General features: G+C 45.5%; 1 protein-coding gene across 3 annotated transcripts in view; it reads right to left on the bottom strand.

Moving 5' to 3' along the window:
• Positions 1-23,647, bottom strand: part of TUBGCP2 (tubulin gamma complex component 2) — a 40,634-nt gene that overhangs the window by 15,381 nt on the left and 1,606 nt on the right. For all 3 annotated transcript variants that reach the window (XM_074592664.1, XM_074592663.1, XM_074592662.1), the window contains exons 2-13: positions 23,286-23,458; positions 21,646-21,774; positions 21,160-21,336; positions 14,250-14,409; positions 11,121-11,328; positions 9,287-9,486; positions 7,476-7,665; positions 6,407-6,552; positions 5,557-5,737; positions 3,068-3,248; positions 2,215-2,387; positions 676-804 (exon numbers count right to left, since the gene is read on the bottom strand). In XM_074592664.1, coding sequence (XP_074448765.1) covers positions 676-804; positions 2,215-2,387; positions 3,068-3,248; positions 5,557-5,737; positions 6,407-6,552; positions 7,476-7,665; positions 9,287-9,486; positions 11,121-11,328; positions 14,250-14,409; positions 21,160-21,336; positions 21,646-21,774; positions 23,286-23,435 — 2,024 coding nt within the window. In that variant the 5' untranslated portion in view covers positions 23,436-23,458. The remainder of the gene's footprint in view (positions 1-675; positions 805-2,214; positions 2,388-3,067; positions 3,249-5,556; positions 5,738-6,406; positions 6,553-7,475; positions 7,666-9,286; positions 9,487-11,120; positions 11,329-14,249; positions 14,410-21,159; positions 21,337-21,645; positions 21,775-23,285; positions 23,459-23,647) is intronic.

A 23,647-nucleotide genomic window follows, 5' to 3' on the forward strand; every position in this document is an offset into this window, starting at 1 on the left:
TACAGTCATGTTGGCTGAGGTCAATGCCAAGGCAGCCGAGGTGACCTTATGACAAGACAGTGCTGCTGGCAAGGCAGAAGGTATCACCTTGCATTGCTGGGGCCTGCCTCGCTCTCCAAACAGGCACCTGTAGTGCAGATACAAAGATGAAACTCTACCGTCACAGATGGAACAAGATAGAATGGTTTCCTGGGAAAACACCTCCAATTTTACCTCATTTCAATTTCTATTGAATACAAAACCCCAAACATTAGCCAAGCTGTGCGGAGTCATGAGCCCTTGCTAGTAGTCTGGCCAGAACGGAAGGATGTTGCTTTTAAACTACTGGGGTCCTCACTAATCTTGCTGATGCTCAAGTCACGACCACGACGATACGCGTGCAGATGTCCTCTGCTGTAACCGTTCAGTGTAGAATGAGCTAACCCTGAAGACCACCTTTTCCTTTTCAAAACTTCATGCCAACAAAGTGGAATGAGCCAAGAAATACAAAGATTATTGAGCAGACGTTTCCTACTGAAACCTAAAATGTTGCAATTTTGACCCCTCTCAGCCTGTAAGAAATTTGTAAAGATCTTTTTCAAGTCAAAATGATCTGATCCATGCCACGACATACCTAACTACCAAGAAGGAAAATGAAACCTTCCCATCTGATCCAGCAGAAAAAAAAGGACATACCACTTAGCTGAATGCAGGGAGAATTGCTTGGCCGTCTTATTGCTGATCCAAACATTGCACAGCTGCCTTTCCACATGTTTGCAATAGAACATGTGTCTGAAAAGCATCTGGTATCTTGTCAGTGCTTTCCTGGAAAGAAAGTAGAAACCCATCCAAATTAAGCTCTGTTCTGATTGACAGACTAAGCCGTGAAGGCTGAGGCTGCTCAAAGGCAAAGAGACTTTACACAATATGTTCCTTACGCCTCCAGACGCACACAGATCCGCACCAAAACAATTCAAACCAAAGCAAAAAAAACCCAACATTTGTAACCATCCCAAAGAATTTCTCCCTAAGGAGTCCCTCCTCCATATTTCCTGCCAGCGGGTACATCGCCAGCTTTCTTCTTCAGCTCCCTCAAGCCACCTGCAGAAAGGTCGCTCACACAGATGCTGGGACAGCGGGTTGAAAGCCTGTGGGTCACGTACCCACTGCAATAAGACCACTCCCGTCACCAAAACAATGCACCAGGATTCTCCAAAAAGATGAAGAAAAAGCTGTAACCAAGCTACACAGAGCATTACCCACCAGCAATGCACTGTCAGAAGCAGATGGGGGTGCTTATTTATAGCTTCAGGGACTGGATTCAGGTCTGCATTCAGACACTTCAGCGTAGGCGTCTACAGAGCTCCAGTCAATACAGTTCGTGAAGCCTTACCAAGTAGTATTTTCACTTCCATAGCTACCATCAGAGCTAATATACTCAATTTGAAAGAAAGACACATAAATTCAAAAGCATCACATCATTAAAAAAGTCCCACTGTATCAACTGATTCTTTAAAGGGGATGTTAAGGGAAAAACTAATTGTTGGCATTTAGCAATTCCACATCTGTCACCCTGTTCATGTAACACTTGTTGTCCCATTTGCCCTGGCTCACAGCACCAGGTCTGCCAGTGTTTCTCCAGGGAAACAGGGGGCAAATCCCTGCAGAAAAACGAACCGTTGAGTCCCTCATAACTCAATTAAATGCAAAATAGCTTGCTATAGTAATTCTAGCAACAGCCTCTATCCTTACAGTTTGCAACCAGGGATATCAGAAAGTGCATTTTTTTTCCTGCTCTCAATTTCAATTTTCCTGTTCAAGAAATGCTTGAATCTTGCACGGAAACCCTCTTAATAAGAGTTCACTTTCTCAGGGGAGATACTTCAGCAAGCCACGGACAAATGAAAACGGGGTGACCAGTCACAAGTAAAACTAAGGACCAGGCTGAGAAAGCACCCTTTCATCTATGCATTCCCACCATTTAAAATGAAAGTTTGACTTCCCAAGCGTGCCATACACACGGCCTAGCAGGGCTCTACTGAAGAGACAATCTGTATTCCATAGCCTACAGGCAGAGCAAGCAGGGCTCAACAACTCAAAGCATTCCCTACTAGTCAGCAACTTATAATGTCACTTTTAAGATACAGGTTTTCCAGTATTTTGCTGTGTGGAAACGTGATTTAACCCCATGCAAAGGCTTCTGCCTTTTTAAACTTCAGTGGATTGATACTTTACCTGTTTATAATAAGGGACAGAGGCCACTTAACAATGTAGTCAAAGGAAAATGCTTCGAGACCACTGAGAGTGAGTTCTGTGGGATCCGCACTGATAATGGCCTTCTCCTGTTTCGTTTCTATGGCCAATACTCTCAAGAGCTGCGTAATGAGGTCATGGGGCATCAAGTCAATCTATAAAGGAAGAGCAGGAAAAAAAATGAAGCCACAGGATACTCACAACTAATGCACGGCAACAGACACGTGGCAGGAGTGCAAATCGTCCAAGTCGCTCTCAGGTCATCAGAACAACCTAGAAGCAACAGTGAATGGCATGATCTGGACAGTGCAGCAGCAGACACCAGCGCAGTGTCGCTGTCGTGTTTAACAACCAGCGTACACATACGACTCTGCTGATTGCTCTGCCTGGCCCTCGGCGGCTGCAAGGTCTAGTCAGATCTCACGCTCCCGAGGCACAGCCTCTGCACTGCCTCTCATCTATAAAATACACAATCACTAATAGGTAGGAACTTCTAATCAGGTATTTTCTTGTACTCCGAAGTGAGCACCCAAGCGGAGAATAAGCATGAGAGACACACTGCTGTTTCCATCTCATCCTGAGGCCACCCAAAATCACCTTCTCCGTGTTCACACTCCAGCAAGAAAACGCAGCCCCTTGTCCAGGGTGGGGGCTTCCAGTCACTGATCTGGATGGAAGGAGTTAACCCGGAGAAGTCTATAGAAGGACAGCCATCAGTTCTCTTTTCTTCCATTGTACGCTCAGCAGGTTCTTAGAGGCACACAGATCTTCCCAAATCGTGGCAGGCCTTCTGCTCAAATTCAGTTACCTTCTGCTTGCTTACATACATTCTTACCTTAAGATCATCCTTGAAAGGATCTGTGTTGGCTGTGCTCATGCGCAGGGCTAATTCAAGCAGAGCCTCTAGCCTCGTAGTTATGATGTCATCCACAGGCTTCTTAAGTTCCTCTTCTGTGAGATCCATGAAGTGAACAAAAAAGTCTCCTTGATCCATCAGGAAATAGTGTTTTATAGATCTGCTCAACAAAATGAGGGGACAATTGATTATGTTTTTTAAAGCCCAAGTTAATCCATATTAAACCTAAAGGAACAAACACAATCAATTCAGACAGCCTACTGGGTTTGATCACAAAATGTTCCTCTTCATAGAGAGGACATAAACAACCCATTTGGAGACTAGTCTTTTATGCATGTCCCCTCCTCCCTGCCGGCACAGTCAACATGCTTTTATGAAGTCAGATCAGGGCTGCTGCTGCTCTTTTTTTCCCCTCAAAAAATGCACCTTAGAAAAAAAAAAACCAAACCCATATACACTACATTGCTGGGCAAAGGCTCATACCGCTGTCCTGAACAACACCCCAACCTTCAGAGCATGCAGATCCACCTAAAAGGCAGCTGCCAACTCAGAATAGAATCTTGCACTCCTTTTGAATAAACAAGTATCTGTGCTGATCTTTTAAGTGCTCCAGGTACTCGGGTTGACTTCTGCTATAGTCGGACGCATAAAACTTTAATTTTCACTTGGCACCAGGCAGAGTTAACTGGAGCGAGCCAGGAGCTTAGAAATAGCTCAGAGTAGAGTTTGAGGATCAACTTAATGCCTGGCCAAAGATCACACAAGATAACTGCAGTTTTCGGAGCAAAAACAGGACCAGCACAACCTTAACACAAAGTGGTTGCAGACTCCTGATCACTGTCAGTTTAGGACAATGCTCAGACCCTCCGTTTCCCTGACTGCCGTTACTCTCTTGAGCCAAGAAAACTCCCCCCATCACGAGGAAGTCATGACAGTGTCAGTGGTTAACTGAGGACACAACAGACAGGGAAGTGAGATACTGCTGACACACCCTAGAGCGCATACCCAAATAAAAACCTCACCTAGCGCTGGCAAACAATCCCGCTTCAAGCAGGAGGTGCAACTAGAAATCTGCCGAAGTTGTTGGTTCCTTCCAACCAACATTGAGCAACACCTTAATCTGAAACTACCTGGTGACAGACAGGCCCAAGAGAGGATGTGTGCCACAAGAACTCTGGAAGCCAGTGTCTTTTGAACGGTCCTATTAAGCAAAGGCGGCTTGGAACGATAACAGTCATCAGCAAGGCTAGGAAGAATCTCCTTAACGACTGGCAGGTTTTAGCTCTCATAACCTTTCATGAAACAAGGTATATTCTCCGGTAGTTTTCACAGTGCAGGAAGGCATGTATCAGTTTCAAAGGAGTGAAACACGGATCTTCAGCTCTTCCCACAGCCTCTCGCAGCTGGAGCTGCAGTGTTGCCAGGTCTGGAGCAGACACCTTTGTTGCGGCTACAACTTTTTTTAGACATAGCGAAAAACAACCCAAAGCAATCCCCCCTGGCCTGCTAGGCATATTCACTTCAGTTGCCATTACTGCTCCAGGTTATGTCTCCCAGTGGGACATCTTGTGCGAGTCAATTGGCAGGTTTGTCCCAAGAAGCTGAGATCACTTTCTTTCACACTGTGTCACTGGTGTGAAGCGTAACCTCTAGTACCAAGTCTCACACCAATTACAAACTATCTTACAACCAGCTATCAGCTGCAGTTTCCTACCTATTTGTTGCTGTCTTGGTCTTCTGGATAGTTAAGATTCCTGCTTTTAGTGTTTCCAGAAGATAGTAACAAACTAAAAGCTTGATTCACACAAGAAAGGTGGAGTTTGCATGCTAGAATGCACTTGCATTTGCTATCAGCTGAACGCGTTACAAGAATCAAAACAGAGGTTATTAAAATGAACTTTAAAAAAAAAAGAACAATGTTAAGAAAAATCCTGTAGTGGAACTTGGGGCTAATACACTGTATTCCAACTACCCGTGTTTGCATGAAAAATAACCATAGCATATATTTGGTGAGATGCTTAATATCAAAGTATTTCTTATTCACATGAAACTCTTCTTGATCATACCAGATGACATTAGGAAACTCCTTTCCCAGGTGGGAGCGACATGCAGCTGTGGCACAAGTCATGAGAGAGGTGGGGAATGTCCATACCTGAGGGTGGGTTTTGGGACTGGGCTAGACAAAGCCACAGCTCTCCTGATCTAGTTTTGGCAACAGCCTTTCAAGGAAGTTGGACTAGAGACCCCCAGACATCCTTCCCACCCAACATTTCTATGATTTTACACTTTTTTCTTTTTTCCCCCGCTTTGGGGAAAAAAACCAAATCTTGTTTTTTCAGGTCAACTTTTCTAATGGAAATAGAGAGAATACACTAATAATATACCAAGAAAAGAGGGCTAACTTAAAAAACTTACGTTCGCTATCGGAACCAATCTATTTAACATGCATTTAGTAAAATAAATCAAACCTTAGGTGAGCCACCAGCTCTTTCTCCTCCATTAGGAAATCCAGAAGAACTTTGCTAGCATAGTTATATGCTTTTTCTATTTGTTCCACATATGCTCGTTCTTTTAAAGTATAGATGACCTCTTTAGCCACAGGGCAGGTAACATCCCGTCCACATTCTCGCACAACATTTAAATATTTCCCTAGAAACAAAAAGAAAGAATGACTCCTATTTATACCCATTGTACATTCAACAGGGAAACTTTCAGACCACTACCTTCAAGCAGAAGACATGCTGTGACATGTTTGTACCAAGGTCAACTGAAAACGGGAAAGGATTTAGACACCTTTCAAAAGATGATACAGATTTTTAAATTAGGCATCTAGCAGCATGTTTTAAGGAGAGACTTTGAAATGGTTTTCTTTCCCACTGGTGACAAAACATCTCTGCAGATAGCCAGAAACTTTGAAGATCTGGTGCTGCGCTTCAGAAGTAGCTTTTGGGGGGTTTTGTACTTATGGAAGAGAACAACGGTGGCCATCAGGTTGCAAGCTTCATTTAAACACATAAATTAAAACTCAGCATATGTTCAGACCTCAGCTGTTTAGTTCCATCTGGCTAGCTGCTAGAAAACTGTACCCACGAAACAGCAGTAAGGCAGGCAGCTCCCCTTGCTGCTGGACTCCTTCACACACATTATTTATAGGATTTGGAGTTCTTTTTTAAATGTGTTTCTTCTATTCCTCTGGAAAGTTCAGCTGGATAACCCCATAAACTGCCAAAGCACAATGACATTTACTTTCCATTTACACAAAGAACGGTAATGCTTGTCTCAAGACTCCTCTTACATCAGAATCATCTCTTTACCTACCTGTGCTTAGTATTTTGTCAGCCATTTTCTGCAAGAATGAGGGTATCTGTTGCTGAACAACAGTGTACCTTTGATCCCAATACTTGTCATTATAGTCCTCCTGAATCTTCTCCTTCTGCAGCTCATGTTCCTCCACCATGAACTCACTGAACAGTTAAAGCAGACGTTTAGAAGCAGGAAGTGGTACAATGAGGATTACTTTTTTTTGATCTGTAAACTGGTAATATGATCTATCAGAAATAAGGTCTTATGAAAATAAGACCAATCAAGACCTGAAACGACTCTGTATCTGTAGTAAGAGGAGAAGCATTATGCAGAGTGTTTCTGCTAATTTGCAAGCAATTATGACAGAAACAGAATTTCATAGGGTTCACAAACCACGTCTAAACATTATTTGGTTGTCAGTGTAGAGGTGAAGAAGCTGGCCTTTGTCTGCCTTCTCACCATCAGGAAGGTATTTCAGCTATTTTAAACTGAGTTTTGCCCCTCCGGATTCTGCAAATGTGGGAAAGAGAAACGCTGCATAAACTATTAAACACAGCGAAATGCTTCAAACGATTCTACGAAAGACAGGAAACTTCAGAGTGTTGGTAGCTCACATCCGATTAGCATATCAGTGGTCTCCGTTTCACACGGATTCACCAAGTTATCACACTCATTCCCCAAGAGAAGAGGGCTCAGCCCTGTCGTGAAGAGTGTGAGGATATGAAGGGAGAATACTTAAAGAGGGACAGGCATGGTAAGGTGGAATTTGAGTGGGCTGCATATTTGAACTGTTGTGCCATTGACTTTGGCATATACATTTCTTGAATTTGGAAAACCAAAGCAAATGAGAGTGCCCTTGACTGCACAAACACTCAATCAAATAAGAAAATAAGTTAAGCACGCTCCAGCAGCTCTCCTTCCTTGCAATGCTGCATTGTCTACCTACTGCCGCCATTTCGAGGCCCCTAAGCTATGCACTCTACCGAGCAGAGGGATGGGTGCACTGAAAAAGGAGAAGCCAAAGACACATAAACAGCATTTCTTAACTTTCGCATTTCATTTTCATTCCTTAATTGTTCTTTACCTGTACGGATCATTAATGATGCCTCGATATATCCACTTTTCCAGAATTTCAAAATAAGGCACGCTGGCTGCCTTAGTTAAATACAGACACAGCTCCTGGGCCTGGCTGTCCCCCGTGTAATTGAAAGTCTTGTCATGGAGTAAGCTCAGGGTTGATCCTCCCATACACTCACCTTTATCCACAGAAGTAGCTAAAATTTAAAAATATAGATATAAGACACAAATCTGACGCAGATTAATTGTGCAAGCTACACTGTTAGACATCATTAAGTTAGCAGCTGATTAGCTGACCACCGAAGCCACAGGTCTCCGTGTCTGCTGTAGACCCCTCCCTATGAAGGTGCAAGGCCATTCCACCACACAACCAAAGGCTTACAGCTGAAACAAAAACCCAAATGATCTGTAATCTAAAAAAGCAATAACCAAACACAACCCTCCAGGGAAGGAGAACTGGACTCAGGTAGACACAAGGTACATGGTTTTTTAGAGTCCAAAAGCCTCCGACGCTGGGGGGACCATGTATAGAGACCTGCTTTCCAGGTGGTAATGGAAGAAACACACACTTCAGTGGCTTGCTTGAGAAATCTCTGATCTCAAAAGCACTTCTGTTCTCAACTGTAACCCTGAGGTAGCCATGCACACCAGGATTTAGGCAGGTTGACAGTGAAATTCGTACCTCGCTATCACAAAAGGGACATATGGACAGAGGAACAGAGTATTGACATGAGTTTCAGATTTAAGTAAACGTTAAGTGCTGTGTTCCAAAAAGCTGAAAATTGCAGGAAACGGGAATACCAAGAGGGATCATCCAATTCCAGACCATAAATAGAACAGATACTTAATTTCAGGTAAATTCTCTGGGCTGAGTAAAGAGATATGTACAAGTAATCTCACACCAAAGAGTTTAACCAAAATTAATGAGGTAACTGCATCTGTGACCAACAACCTCACGCAATGGTACAGGCTAGGACCGGCTGGCTGAGGAGCAGCAGTGCAAAGAACAACCAGGGGGTCCTGGTGGACAACCAGCTGATGCAGTTTGGAGTCCCCACTATGAATGACAAAATGAGAAGTCCAGCAGAGGTTAATAAGATGGTTGGGGGCTGGTGTCCAAGGCATACAAGGAGAGCCTCAGGAAGCTGCGCTTGTTAGCTGAGAGAAGGAAAGAACATGAAGTTGGGAGTTGCTGAACATAACCCTTCACTATACAATGGATGGTTCTAGAGGAGATGGTATGGGACTCCTCTTGGAGGAGCACAGTGGCAATATCAAGAGGGCAAAAGTTACAAGAAGGGAAATTCCAGTTGGAGATACAGAAAGAAACGTTCACAAAAAGGGTGGTGAAATCATGGGAAAGGGCACAGAATGGTGGGGGATCTACATCACTGAGGATTGTCCAGACTCACCCGGACATGGCCCCGAGCAACCTGCTGTAGCTGCGAGCAAGTGGTTGGACTAGAAACTTCCAGGTGTTCCTTCTAATTGAATCGGTTTGTGGTTATACATCCACACATAGCAGGAGAGGCATTTGGAAAGATGCTGAGTAGAGACAGCAGTCGTGGAAACAACGGATTCAAAGGGCATGGATTGTGAAGGTAAAAGGCATGGACTTGCCTCATGACAGCTCTAAAGGGCAGATTCACCCTTCGAGCCCACTGCTCTCAAAAAAGAGCAGACCACTACAATTCCCCTTTGCTTTTTTTCTTTAATATAGCGTAAAAACAAAATGACACATGTCCTGTCTGTATCGCTACTCTGTACAGTTTTCAGAAGACACTGTCAAAATGGAATGACTGTATTTTTGAAACTTACCAAGCGAAGCAAGAATCTCCAAGGTCCTCATTGTGGGCTGGATATAAAACCAGAGTTTCTGCAGTGACAGAAGTCCCTGTCTCTGAAGATGTTCCAGCTGCGTTATCAGTATCATGTATTCCTTGATTAGAGTCCGCATAGCGGCAGCCAGAGCATGATTTACCTGTCCGTACTCAAAGGAAGACTTCTCCTCTATAAACCTGTAAAAAGCAAAATGGAAACTCTTTCAGGCAAGGCACCTTCTATCATTTTCAGGAATTTTATCTTCAGGACACTGTACAAGCACAAGTAGATCGTATGTTGGAAAGCACACCGGCCTTCAGCTGGAGTTTCAGGTTCCACATTTGCTCCGTGTCCCCTGCTTATTTCCCAACACCGTATTTCCTAGTACGGAAAGCTGTGGGAAGACATTCCCTCTCAAATTGCAGGGGAACCAGAATTATCTGCAAAAGCACTATGGAAAAAGTGAGAGCCAGGATTTTCGAGGCAATTTTATTTGCGTAAGCAACAGATTAGAGGACAGGAAAAAGAATCACAGAATGGTTCAGGTTGGAAGGGACCTTAAAGATCACCTAGTTCCAACCTACCTGCCATGGGGGAGTGACACCTCCCACCAGACCAGACTGCGCAAAGCCTCATTCAACCTGGTCTTGAACACTTCCAGGGATGGGACATTCACAACTTCCCTGGGCAACCTGCTCCAGTGCCTCACCACCCTCATAGTGAAGAGTTTCTTCCTAATATCTAATCTAAATCCCCCCTCTTTCAGTTTAAAACCTTTACCCCTCGTTCTATTGCTCCGCTCCCTGAGAAAGAGTTCCTCCCCACCTTTCCTGTAGGCCCTCTTTAGGTACTGGAAGGGGCTCTAAGGTCTCCCCAGAGCCTTCTCTTCTCCAGGCTGAACAACCCCAACTCTCTCAGCCTGTCCTCATAGCAGAGGGGCTTCAGCCCTCGGAGCATCTTCATGGCCCTCTGCTGGACCCGCTCCAACAGGTCCATGTTCTTCTTGTGCTGAGGACTCCAGAGCTGGAGGTAGTACTCCAGGTAGGGTCTCACCAGAGTGGAATAGAGGGGTAGAATCACCTCCCTCGAGCTGGGAGATCTCAAAAGGAAGCAACGTGCAATGTGAGGAAAGCACTGCTGCTAGCTTCTGACACCGCATGCCACAGCAGGGATTCATCTGAACAGATTTAGATGGCTCCATACATGTTAGTGGAGAGAAACAGATGCTTCTGAACACAAGTCTGTAAGGAGACATGTAAAGGAGATGGGATGAATCACATCCTAAAAATGCTTCTTTCTCTTTGCTGATCTTTTAGGGACTTTGAATCAAACGCAGACATCCACGTAGCAAACATCTGCTGTTAGTGAGATGTACTTTATATTAAGACCTTTTAACAATTACTTAAGGTAGCTACCAGAAATTAGGCAGCAGTAGGCTCTTCTGCTCAGAAGCACACGAAGATTGTCTCAGTCCTCGATGCCCAGAGGAGAGCAAAAAGCAGTAAACATGGAGAAATTCAGAGCAGAATGGGAGGACACAAGCCAGAACAAGCAGACATATCTTATTTGCCCTTTGCCTGAATTTACCAAGACCAAGTTTGGACAAAGCGAAGGTGAGGTGAATGAAAAAGTGAACTGGCAGCAGAGAGGAGAAACCCAGCAAAAGGAAATGTAGCTAAAACCAATTTAAAAAAATTGTCATTCTTATTTTATAACCCCATAGGTTTAAATTAAGCTTGGAAGTTATCATGTGCACAATGACAGATTCTCTTATTCTGCAGTCTGATGCTGAAGGGAGAACATCCTCCTCTGACACAAGTCAGCTTGGTACCTGGTGACAGCAGAGTAACTTGCTGCTACAGGAAGAATCCTGGTCACCAGCTCTTTGATGGACAAGTCCAAGTTTGGATCAACTGAAAATGCTCGGTTCTGCCTGCCTACAAGAGGCTGTGCTGTGATGTATCTTCCATCCACACCGATCAGAACGTACAGCAAGTCCTCCACAATCATGGATTCTTGGGAGGCTAATGGCAAGGTACCTGTTTCCAAAGAGAAGACAAAAAACCACCACAATCAGAACATGCCATAGTACTACCTGAGTGTCCCTTCATATAATTTCAATCTAGTACCTGAAGCTTGGACAGAAGACAGTACCATTCAAAGAGAACAAAGGAAGATCACACAACGCTGAATCAAGATATAGAGAAATAAAACCGAGTTAGGGTCAACTCCAAAATCATCTACCTTGCTTTCCAAGAAAACAGAATCCTTTGCTCATTTATACCCAAAGCAAACCAAGTAGACAGGGCTTCACACCGACATCTGTGGCCAAGAGAATATCACCCACAGCTTGTGCTGCTAATCCTTCCAGCAAAAGGGGGTCAGTTATAGAATCATAGAATGGTTCCGGTTGGAAGGGACCTTAAAGATCATCTAGTTCCAACCCCCCTGCCCTGGGCAGGGACACCTCCCACTAGACCAGGTTGCTCAAAGCCCCATCCAACCTGGCCTTGAACACCTCTGGGGATGGGGCATCCACAGCTTCCCTGGGCAACCTGTTCCAGTGCGTCACCACCCTCATAGTGAAGAGTTTCTTCCTGATATCTAATCTAAATTTCCCCTCTTTCAGTTTAAAACCGTTACCCCTCGTCCTATTGCTCCACTCCCTGAGAAAGAGTCCCTCCCCACCTTTCTTGTAGCCCCTTTAGGTACTGGAAGGGGCTCTAAGGTCTCCCCGGAGCCTTCTCTTCTCCAGGCTGAACAACCCCAACTCTCTCAGCCTGTCCTCATAGCAGAGGGGCTTCAGCCCTCGGAGCATCTTCATGGCCCTCTGCTGGACCTGCTCCAACAGGTCCATGTCCTTCTTGTACTGAGGACTCCAGAGCTGGATGCAGGACTCCAGGTGGGGTCTCACCAGAGCAGAGTAGAGGGGCAGAACCACCTCCCTCGGCCTGCTGGCCACGCTTCTTTTGATGCAGCCCAGGATGCGGCTGGCCTTCTGGGCTGCAAGCGCACATTGCCTGCTCATGTTGAGCTTCTTGTCGACCAGCACCCCCAAGTCCTTCTCCTCAGGGCTGCTCTCAAGCCATTCTCCACCCAACCTTTATTTGTGCCTGGGATTGCTGTGACCCCAGGTGCAGGACCTTGCACTTGGCCTGGTTGAACTTCATGAGGTTCGCACAGGCCCACCTCTCCAGCCTGTCAAGGTCTCTCTGGATGGCATCCCTTCCCTCCAGCGTGTCGACCATGCCACGCAACTTGGTGTCATTGTCAAACTTGCTGGGGGTGCACTCAATCCCACTGTCCATGTTTCTGACAAAGATGTTAAACAGCACTGGTCCCAGTACTGACCCCTGAGGAACGCCACTCGTCACCAGTTTCCATGTGGACACTGAGCTGTTGACCGCAACCCTTTGAGTGCGGCCATCCAGCCAGTTCCTTATCCACCCCCTGGTCCATCCATCAAATCCATGCCTTTCCAATTTGGAGACCAGGATGTCATGCGGGACAGTGTCAAATGCTTTGCATAAGTCCAGGTAGATGACGTCGGTTGCTCTCCCCTTATCTACCAATGCTGTGGCAGCATCATAGAAGGCCACCAAATTTGTCAGGCACGATTTGCCCTTGGTGAAGCCATGTTGGCTGTCACCAATCACCTCCTTGTTTTCCACGTGCCTTAGCAGAGACTCCAGGAGGATCTGCTCCATGATCTTGCCAGGCACAGCGGTGAGACTGACTGGCCTGTAGTTCCCTGGGTCTTCCTTTTTTCCCTTTTTGAAAATGGGGGTTATGTTTCCCCTTTTCCATTCAGCGGGAACTTCACCAGACTGCCACTTGCGACTTGGCGACTTCATCTGCCAGCAACCTCAGGACCCGTGGATGGATTTCATCAGGTCATACAGGACCTGAGGAGCTCCAATCTTGTCAACAGCTCCCCCTACCTCCCCTCCACTGAAATATTCAAATATCAAGAAAACAGTTAAAATACAGACACAAAGAAATACTAGCCCAGCAAAAGTTGCAGGTGAACTGTAAACTGTAGGGTCTCAAATGGTGCAGTCAACTACAAACCAGCTGCTGAAATATAATCAAGTGCATCAGAAGATCAAAGAACAGAGTGCCTACAACACTAACTACAACAAAGCTTATCTCATGACACAAGGCAACAATCCATCTCCGTTTGTAGGACTGTATGTGAGAGAACAAATGGTTGTGAGCTTACTAGGAACATACCCTCACGGCACATCCCAAAAGGCCTGGCAGAAATGCGCTAGTGGAGAAGCTATTTAAGGGCACCTCCAAGAAGCAGCCTACTGTTTTCATGTCTCCCCTTAGACGCAGGCTAAATCCACATTGGGAAGAAGTTACGGGTTTCTTGTAGGAGCCTCCACAGTTCTGGGGAATGGAAACATGCGTCTCTAACTCAGCTGTTCTCTTCCAAAAAAAGTTCTTAAATCTAATTTATGAATAAGAAACTAGACTTAGGTCAGCCTAAAGCTAGAATACAACGGGGAGAGATTAATTCCCTGCTGCTCTGGTGAGGAGAGACACAGCAAATCAGGAAGGTTGCTATAGTCTTACCGGAGAGGATACTGAGCGGGGTGGACTGATGAATACTCCATCGTCAGGTGCAGAGAGAATTCAGCTGAGAAAACAGATGTGATACTCCTACAGTAGGATTTTATGAAGGCTGTGACTCAAGACAGAAAAAGGACTGCGAAACTCAAAACAGATTAGACCCCATGGATCAACAGTGGGGCTGGAATTCAGCAGAGGAGAAACACTGTGAACAAAGTAAATTTGGGGTTTGGTTTTTTTTTTTTCCGAACCCTGCTCTTCAACTGTAGAGTCCAAGAAGCCAAGTTTTGCTTTCATCCTGAGTGTGATTAAATCTGAACAGTATTTCTGAACAAGTACAAAACACAAAACGTTAATGTAATTTTCCCTGCATATCACATACCTATAGGTACTGTTGTGTCAGTGCTTAAACTGGTGCCAATTAAGAAATCGCCAATAAGAGCAGGTCTCTCATATACCCAGGATGGAAATACTGGAATGGGCTGACCAGAATTCTTCTTGTTCTGCTTATCTCGGAGGATTTTTCGTGTAAGCTCAAAAGGCTGTTGGAAAAAGAAAGTGAAAGAAAGAAGACAAAAGAGAGATCTTCAGACATCGAAGAAATTATGAATTTTAAGCAGAAATTGACTGTAAACCGGTAACTTGAGAACAGAAAGTAGAATAGCTGATGTTTCAGTATCACAGTGTAGTATTTGGTCTCACAATACCACACACTCTACTGGCCTTAGTGCCGCAGAGGTGATTTTTTTTTTATACAGTTGGCCTTTTTATTGTTTTTTATTGGCGGGTACATCAAATAACGCCCTTCTGCACCCCTCCCCACTGGCCTGGGTGCTAAGGCACGCATGGAGGAGCAGAATGGGGACATGCACAACCACCAGGCAGCTTACTAGTTTGCGAAGCGCACCATGTGAAAGGCAGCACACTCCTTCCAGAAGCAGTAAGCAGTAACATCTTATTCAAGGGGCGCCTGCAGATAGGCTAACAAACACCTCTGAACTCCGTTTCTGCATAGTGCCCACTGAGTAGCTGCGTGCCAAATGCAGTCCAGATAATCCACCCACAGATAGCTGGAAAATGACAGAGTTTTTTTACACTGAATAGGAATCAGTGAAGGAAGTGAGCTCTTAAAGACCAACAAAACTTTCCACCCCTGGCTCTGGGTCTCTGACACTAAAATAAAATGGAGTGCAAGACTAATTATCAGCTGGAGAGACATGTGAGCTGTACAACCCACATGAACACTCAGAGTCCCAAGACACAAACACGGGGGACATGCTTATGAACACCATTTCTTAAGCTCCACAGAGCTGCATATTTGAAATGGGACACACAAGGGGACATTTTGCTTTCCTTTTATAGGAGGTGTCAGAAGAGAGAGGAATTTTAGAAGGAAGCAAACATACATGTGAGTTTTGCATCTTAAAGAATGGCGCTTTTACACTGAGAGGTAGTGCGTGCATACTGTGATTGGCCCCGGCCATCTTCCACGTTCTCAGAGCTGCCCAGTGCTGGGTCTTGGAATCCTTCAAACAAGCATCAGCTGTGGGACCACTCCTCCCAGCAGCACCAGTTCTGGGCATGTTTCCTGCAGGTTCACCGCTGACATAACGCCAGTACAACATCCTGAGGTCAGAGGCACCCCAAAGCAACACTGCATTCCTACTTATACTGTATATGTGATCTGCTAGAAGGACCTCAACCTCCTCTGCTCCCCTAACAGAAACAGGACTCTCATAGTAGGGTATGGAGAGGGACGAAGTATCAAGTAAGCTGCCAGCAATTCAAAGGATGACTAAACTCCACATAAAATTGCAGATCCCCACGTAGGACTGAGTCCTTCACCTTGGTCAGCAACCTGAACTCCCCCATAAATCTTAAATCCATACAGTGAGAAAATACTTCTCCATTGAAGTAGCGTATATAGTAGTTTACTTGTCCATCACAATCTGGACACGCAGACACTGGCTAAAAGATGAAAACATCATGTGCACTTTCTGTATCTGGACCTGGAATGGAAGATCTCCCTGTGCACGGCAGCTGTATGAACAAGTTTCTGCTTAGGAAAAGGACAGCCATCATTACATCTTCCCAAATGTCAGGAAGGAATGAGCTGGAAGAAAAGCTCCACAAACCATGGACCTCACCATCACAGCATCTCCATGAACTATGAATACTTCTGAGAGAGCAGACTAAGAAAGTATCCAAGTCCAAAAGCTTCTGAGGCATTGTGCTAAGTATGGGAGACCATACAATCTAACAGAGCCGGGTAAAATCTCAACAGCACACGTGGATGGAAGACAGGACTATAAAATAGAGACAGTTGAGTGAGATGGAATATATGACCTTGGAAAATCAGAGACGCGAAGTAATTCCTGTCTCCAACTGCCAAAATTAAACCAGATTGTAGACTCATAGAATGGTTTGGGTTGGAAGGGACCTTTAAAGATCATCCAGATCAAATTCCCTGTCCTGGGCATGGACATCTTTTACTGCATCAGATTGCTCAAAGCCCTGTCCAACCTGACCTTGAATACTGCCAGGGATGGAGCACCCCATCTAAACCTACCCTCTTTCTGTTTAAAACCACAGAATCACAGAATCTTCATGGTTGGAAAGGACCCTTAAGATCATCGAGTCCAACCAAACAACCTACAATCTCTGCCACTAGAGCATGCCCTGAAGCGCCACATCTAGACGTTTCTTAAACACCTCTAGGGATGGCGACTCTACCACCTCCCTGGGCAGGCTGTTCCAGTGCCTGACCACTCTTTCAGTAAAGTCATTCTTCCTCATATCTAATCTAAACCTCCCCTGCCGCAACTTCAGACCATTTCCTCTGGTCCTGTCATTGTGTACTTGGGACTCGTTGCCCCTTGCTCTAGTAAGAAGTCTTACTCCCTCTTATAAGCTCCCTTTATATATCGAAAGGCCACAGTAAGGTCTCCCCAGAGCCTAATCTTCTCCAGGCTGAAAAAAATCTAACTCTCTCAGCCTTTCTCCATAGGAGAGGTGTTCAAGGCCTCGGATCATTTTCGCAGCCTCTAGACCTGCTCCAACAGGTCCATGTCTTTCTTGCACTGCGGACCTCACAGATGGACGCAGAACTCCAGGTGGTGTCTCACCAGAGCAGAGGGGGAGAATCACTTCCCTCAACCTGCTGGCCACGCTTGTGATGCAGACCAGGATACACACGGCTTTCCAGGATGCAAGCGCACATTGCCAGCTCATATCCAATTTTTTTTTTCCACCAGTACCCCCAAGTCCTTCTTCACAGGGCTGTTCTCCACCCCTTCATCCCCTAGACTATACCAATAGCGAGCACTGCCCCAATCCAGGTGCAGGACTTTGCACTTGGCCTTACTGAACTTCATGAGGTTCATATGGGCCCACTCTTCCAGCCGGTCCAGGTCCCTCTAGATGGCAACCTGTCCCTCCAGCATATCAACTGCACCACTCAGCTTGGTGTCATTTGCAAACTTGATGAGGGTGCACTCGATCCCACTAGGTATGTCATGGATGAAGATATGAAATAGTATTAGTCCCAATATGGACCCTTGAGGGACACCACTCGTTACTGGTTCCCATTTGGACATTGAACCACTGACTGCAACTCTCTGAATGCAGCCATCTAGCCAATTCCTTATCCATCTAGTAGTCTCTTTTCCTTCTTGGCCCTGGAAAATATATATTGTAAAATTCCCTACTCCCATATTATACAGGAATAAGCCCAATAGCTCCCAGTGCCTGTGGAAGGTCCCTGAAATCAGATGAGCTCATGGCACTGTGAGGGAGCATGCTGGCACCTCTGCCCCTGTGAGCTCACATGCTATAGGCTGGGGTGTGCCTGGAATAAGGGCATGAGCAGCAGCATCTGTCCCTAATAAAAAGGCAGGGACTGAGGCCTGCTCCTTTGAGTGATCATGAAAAGGAGCAGCCAGAACCCCTGAAACAAATGCAGAACCTCCATCATCGAGGGACTGGTTCTTCTTTGCTAGTGATTCTCCGGGATGACAAGAGGTAGGGAGCTTCTGTTGGAGTTCAACCACATCTAGTGTGAATTTGTTAACCGGCAGAGTTCCAAAAAGTTGACATAGTTAGGCTATAAAGGACATAACTACCTGAGAGGGAACACGTAAGTTTTACTACCTCAATAATTCCTGGGCCAAAACTGATCCAAGCAGCAACTCCAATCACTGAAAGATCACTGTATGATCTCTCCAACAGTGACAAGTAATCACAGAGCAGATGGCACAGCACTTGTGGCACCAGTGACAAAGCACATGTCTCAGGGACATGAATAACCTTCTCTCCGTAACTTAAAATTTAGGTCATTGTCATTACAGGCCTCAATGAAAGCCTGGATAAAACCCCCAGGACTGAAAACATGGCCCTCAAGTGTCACCCTGGCCCTTAAAAGCCCATGGGATAAGGTGGCAGTTTGCCACCTTATGCTGATGAACCTGCATCTGGCATCTTCCACATCCATCTAGGCAGAGAAAGAGCTCATCTTGGTGCTCAATGAATGCTGACTGCACCGAAGAGCTCCCTGCACTACAGCCCTGGTGTGAGGGAAGACGGGCAACAGTGAGCCTACACCGGACCTAGAGTACACGACCAAGGAGGAGCGGTGGAGGTAGCTGGCCTTTGCTGTGTCTGGCCAACAGAAGGTCTAAGAGCAGCCTGCAGGCTGCTAAGAGCAGGAAGGACAAGTACCAAGATGATGGGTGAAGTCAAGCTCCTCTCAGCAGCGGCAGGAGGTTCAGGCGGCCATGGACGCAAGCTGCCTCTTGGGATATTGAGATCAGGCAGGAAGAGACACTTCTGCCCGCAGAGGGGGAGCAGCCACAGGGTGGCAGCAGGGAGGCAGGGTATTTCCCTCCCGGGAGGCTGCAGGACTCAGACGCACAAAACGACAGCTGCCCTGATCTAGTGTAGGCGACATCTCTGCTGTGAGAGTGGGGCTGGACTGGAGAACCCCAGCGGTTCCTCCCACCAGTGCTGTAACGAGTCTATGGAAACACTGGCAGCTATCCTCCACTCCTGGTGAATGAAGACTGTACCACAAGGATTACAAATAGAGTTGCTCAAGTGAGACCCTTGTGCCCATCAATACAGTATGAAGGATCACTCCAGGGCTTATGCCAGTGCACAACCCAGCTTCTAGAAGAGAGATGGAGAAATAAATCAATTGCAATTATTATGCCTACTTGACAGTACTCTTGGCAAGTGGCTCTAGTGGAAACTCTGGGTCAAGAAATTTCAACTATGTGAGCTGATACAGCCCAACTGGCACAAAGGTCCCAAGCACCTGCCTGTTAGGGCCTTTTATCAGAGTTTCAGCTCTTTAAGTCTGAAGAAAGTATAAATGGAGCAGCAGGGAGGCACAAATCTTTCTATGAGGCTTGCATTGCCATTTCAATTCCTTCGGTTGTGAACTAAACATCCCAGAGAACACCACTTACTTTCCTTTCCTCTTTTAGCAAGTCTGCACATGAATCCTATTAAAAAGATCAGTTATCTTAGTGGAAATTCATCTTCCCTTCATGATCTCAATCAACCATTTGACTCAGATCACCTGTGAAGGATTTGGATAAGTCAGGCAAACAGTCTGTGCAGACATGTATTTTACAGGGTATGTGGAACAAGGCTGGTTTCATCACTGCCTGAAAGTGGGAGGGGGTTGGACTCTCTGTTTAGGACTTGAACGCTCCATCATCACATGCACGTACAGCCCTTCAAGCTGAGAAAACCTGCAGGTGTCCCAAAACACTGAACATGGAGAGTCCATTCCTCTAGCCACCGATGGCTTGAAGTGATCTGACCATCACAGCAAACTCCCCAGTTGGCAGCAGATCTACTGTCATAATCTTCACAGTTCCCTGGAAGGTGTTTGCTCTGCTCAGCCACTGCCACAGAAAGATATTCACAGATTGAAGAGTAAACGCACATCTGCTGAGAAGCCAGCATGGGCAATAAACCATATACAGCCACAGCTAGAGTGCTCAACAGAAAAGGTTGGTAGCGAATCCTGCCACGTGGCCAAGACAGGGCCAGCAGCGCCACAAAGCAAGGAGTTGAGTGAAGCACACGCCTCATAAATGCAGACAGACCCCGTGCACTAACAAGATATACATACAACTTGCACTGAGCAAGGGCGCAGGACTGCCACAACAGAGGCTGCAGACTGAGACATGCCCAGCGTGTTATTTCCAAGCATCTACAAGCAGGGGGCATCCTCGGAAACAGTCACATTCAGACCCTGGACGCTTTGCCCGTTAGATTTTATTGACCATTAATCAGAAGGCAGAACAGAAACGAACCTCTGGGACAGAGGTAAGCTGCAAAATTTTAAATGGATGCATTTGCAGATATCGTCCAGTTGCTCACTCGCTACGGACCTCTGAGCATCTTTTCTTCTTCCCCTTCTCCCCACTTATCACTCTTTCACCTCCGTCCAAATAACTGTCCGTACACAGTTGCTTCCGTGCATTCCGCAGCCAAAAGCCCTTATCTTGACCCACAAGCTTTTTATCCTATTTTTCTCCTCTTTGTCCTGTTGAGCAGGGGGAGTAATAGCGTGGCTAGCCAAGGTCAACCCATCACAGTATAGTTATTTATACAAATGATAATAGGACATAAAAATTTGGATTTAAGTAATAATCACCCTCTTGCAGCTCCTACCTCCCAGCCTGCTGATAATCAGACACTTGCTTAACTGTTTTCTAAGCCTGTGTCTTGTAATGATACAGTTTACTTCTACAGCAGGTTTGTTTTTTTTTCCTTTTTCCTTCCTTTTTGTCTTTGCAGTCACTTTGCAGCATTTATTTCAGGAGCTCAAATAGCTAAGCGTCCACTTGGGGAATGATCGTGTGAGGCATTGTATTCGCATTATCTGAGAGAGCGGTACTCCTAGCGTGGATGGGGACACCCCACGATGGCTGCTGAGCTCCTGAGCAAGCACTGCCACAGGCAGAAAAGGAAATATCAGCACAGCTCAAAGCAGTTGTTTGAAACGGGAAAATTAAATTCCACTAACGCCCACACCAGTTAGAACTGTCATGGCCTAAACTTGACTCACCTTAACTGACCTAAAGAGAAAAAAAGGCACTTTTATTAAGAACAGCACAAAGATTTAATATAATCCGACTAAAACATTTTGAGAGATAATTTAAATTATCTGCACAGAGAGGAACATTTATAATTCCACTGGATGATAAAGTTAAGAGCACAGCTATACCCATGAGCAGAAGGGAGCGATTTTGCGCCCAAAGCCTGGGAAAAGAGAATACCTGCTGTACACTGGAGTTGGCTGCGACACTGCCCAGCTGCTTGCGTAGCTCCTCGAGCTCCTGTAGAGATATCTTGGAAGTAGAGGAGGGAATAGAAAAATTTGTGCTGCCACTGGTTGCTGCATTTGCTGCAAGTTCTGCCCTTTCTTTAGCATTTTGTTGCAAATACTGGAGTGTCTGTCCATACAGAAAGAAAGAAAAGATTTTGTGAATGCTGATCAGCACACGCTAAAGCAAGAAACATATGACCATAAGATGGCCGTGCCGAATGAGACCGCGGGTCTCCCAGTTTCCCACATCTTGGTGGTTTATATCAAGGATTGTAATACTCAGTAGTGCTTTAACAATTAAGTAGATGCTACAACCAGTTGATTTCAACGCATTTCGCTGAACGTTGTCATAAGAAAGCATGCTGTACTTAAAATCATCACATTGTTGCTACTGCTGAATACTTATAACACATCCAGTTCTAAAGGATAAACAAACCTCTTTGTCTTCTGTGAGTTTTGATAGTAGATAAACTAAAGAATCTAGATGTCTTGTATTTTTAGACTTCAGCTCATCATACTTCTTTAAAAAATCTTCAGGAGTTCGAGAAAACTCTGCTATTTTTACCTGTAAAACACCAAATTAATATTAAATGTCTAATATATAATATTATCACAGCATTCAAAAGAGGAGCATTGTGCAAAGACAACGTGCAGGCTGCTGCTGCTATTGAAGTACTTCAGGAATGGGTTTTGGACTGAATGCTGCAGCATTGGTCTCCTACTAACAACTGCTGGAGGAAAGTGGGGGTCCTAGCACTTCAGGTGATGGAGAAGGGACTGCAGGAGAGAAAAGGTGAAGGTAAGCGTTAAGATCTGCAGTAGGGCTCGATTGGCACATGCTCAGTCTGAAGCAATATAATTTTGTATCAACAGGTTTATTAAGGGATTTGGCGTTGATGAAGCCACATCTGGACACTGGGTCCACTTTGGGGGCCCCATTAGCAAGAGAGACATCAGCAAACTGGACTGAGCCACAGAGATGGTGGGGCGCGCTGCCCATTGCCTGAAAGGGTTACAGACCCTGCTCCGAGAGGCACAGCAAAAGCACCACAGGCACCGCCGCGTATCACAACATGGAAAATCCCAGCCGGCCCTAGGGAAACAGTTATTTCTGGAGAGAGAAGTGACCCTGGGACACGGCCAGAGAGATGGAAAAATCTTCTGGAGATCTTCAAAACGCAGCTAAGCAGTCTGCTGTAGCTGTGATGCTGGCCTTGCTGTGAACAAGGGGCTGGACTGCAGGTCACCAGCTGTGCCTCCTACTTAAATCCTTGTACAAGTCTATGACCTGTAGCTGTCAGTATAAATGATGCTTAAGACTAGAATTAGTGAAAACATGCAGTTCAGGCTACAAAGATCTAAACTTTCAGAAAGAGTTAGCAATTTTCTAGCACTTATAGCTTGACTGATGGCTTGCTTTTAAAAATGACAATGAAAAGCAGTATAGCCACAGAATTATGCCCAGTCATGAAAGTGTCAGGCTTTAATCCCCAATACCTGGGTGACGTTCAGAAAATGTCAGGTATTGTTCATATAATCCTATTTCAAACCATTACATTTGTTTTATTCCTCCAGAGGACAACCCCTCTAATCAAAATTTGAAACAACCACCACAGGCACAAAATAAGCTCCTTTTTTAAACTTCCCCCTCACACCAGTTCTAAAAATCCTTCTCAGGGTCTTCCACCACTCTCTCCAAGATGCAAGGATTTTGCCTTTTTCCTGATATAATCTTTCTCCTTTATACCCAAAATTGAGATTCCAGATCAGATTATCCCCTTTTTTTACCAATGAGTCATTCCGCCGCCCGAAACGTGTCCAGCTCCACACCCACAGAAGTCAAGTCATCTTGCAGAAGAGCAGAGTAAGGAAAAGGTAGTTCACGTCACTGGCCAAGAGAAATCACGCTAAAGAATGTTTACCTGGAATTTCTCCTTAGGGAGGACTGTGCTCTCAGAGCCAACGGAACCTCTATCTATGACTGCAAAGGAAGCACACCACTTCAGGAGTCCTGCTGCTCCCCCCTGTAAGGTCTGAAATGCATGTCAGCCGTGATTACAGTACATCAACGCTTACCTTTGCACTGTGCGCAGAGACAGTCGTGGTAACATAAGGCGTTCGATTCTTCTGCAGAAGATCGATGTAGACTTCGGCTCCTTCCCCGCCATGAACGCGCAGCAGGCTGAGCAACTCATTGACATCGTGGTGAATGCGAAACTCGCTCATACTCTTACGTGAGGCTACAAGCTCTGGGGGATGCAGAAACAAAGGCGGTAAGCTATTATTTTACCGCTGCAAATGAAAATATACCCACACAAACAACACTTCTTGACTACGTGCTAAAATATTTGACTGGAATAAAGAAATTAAGGGAAGGAAGCAAGCAAAACAGAGATACTCGGTTTTGTGCCCGATTTAACTGTACTGGTACAAAGCTC

Source organism: Larus michahellis, chromosome 6 (assembly GCF_964199755.1).
Source record: "Larus michahellis chromosome 6, bLarMic1.1, whole genome shotgun sequence".
Taxonomy (NCBI): domain Eukaryota; kingdom Metazoa; phylum Chordata; class Aves; order Charadriiformes; family Laridae; genus Larus; species Larus michahellis.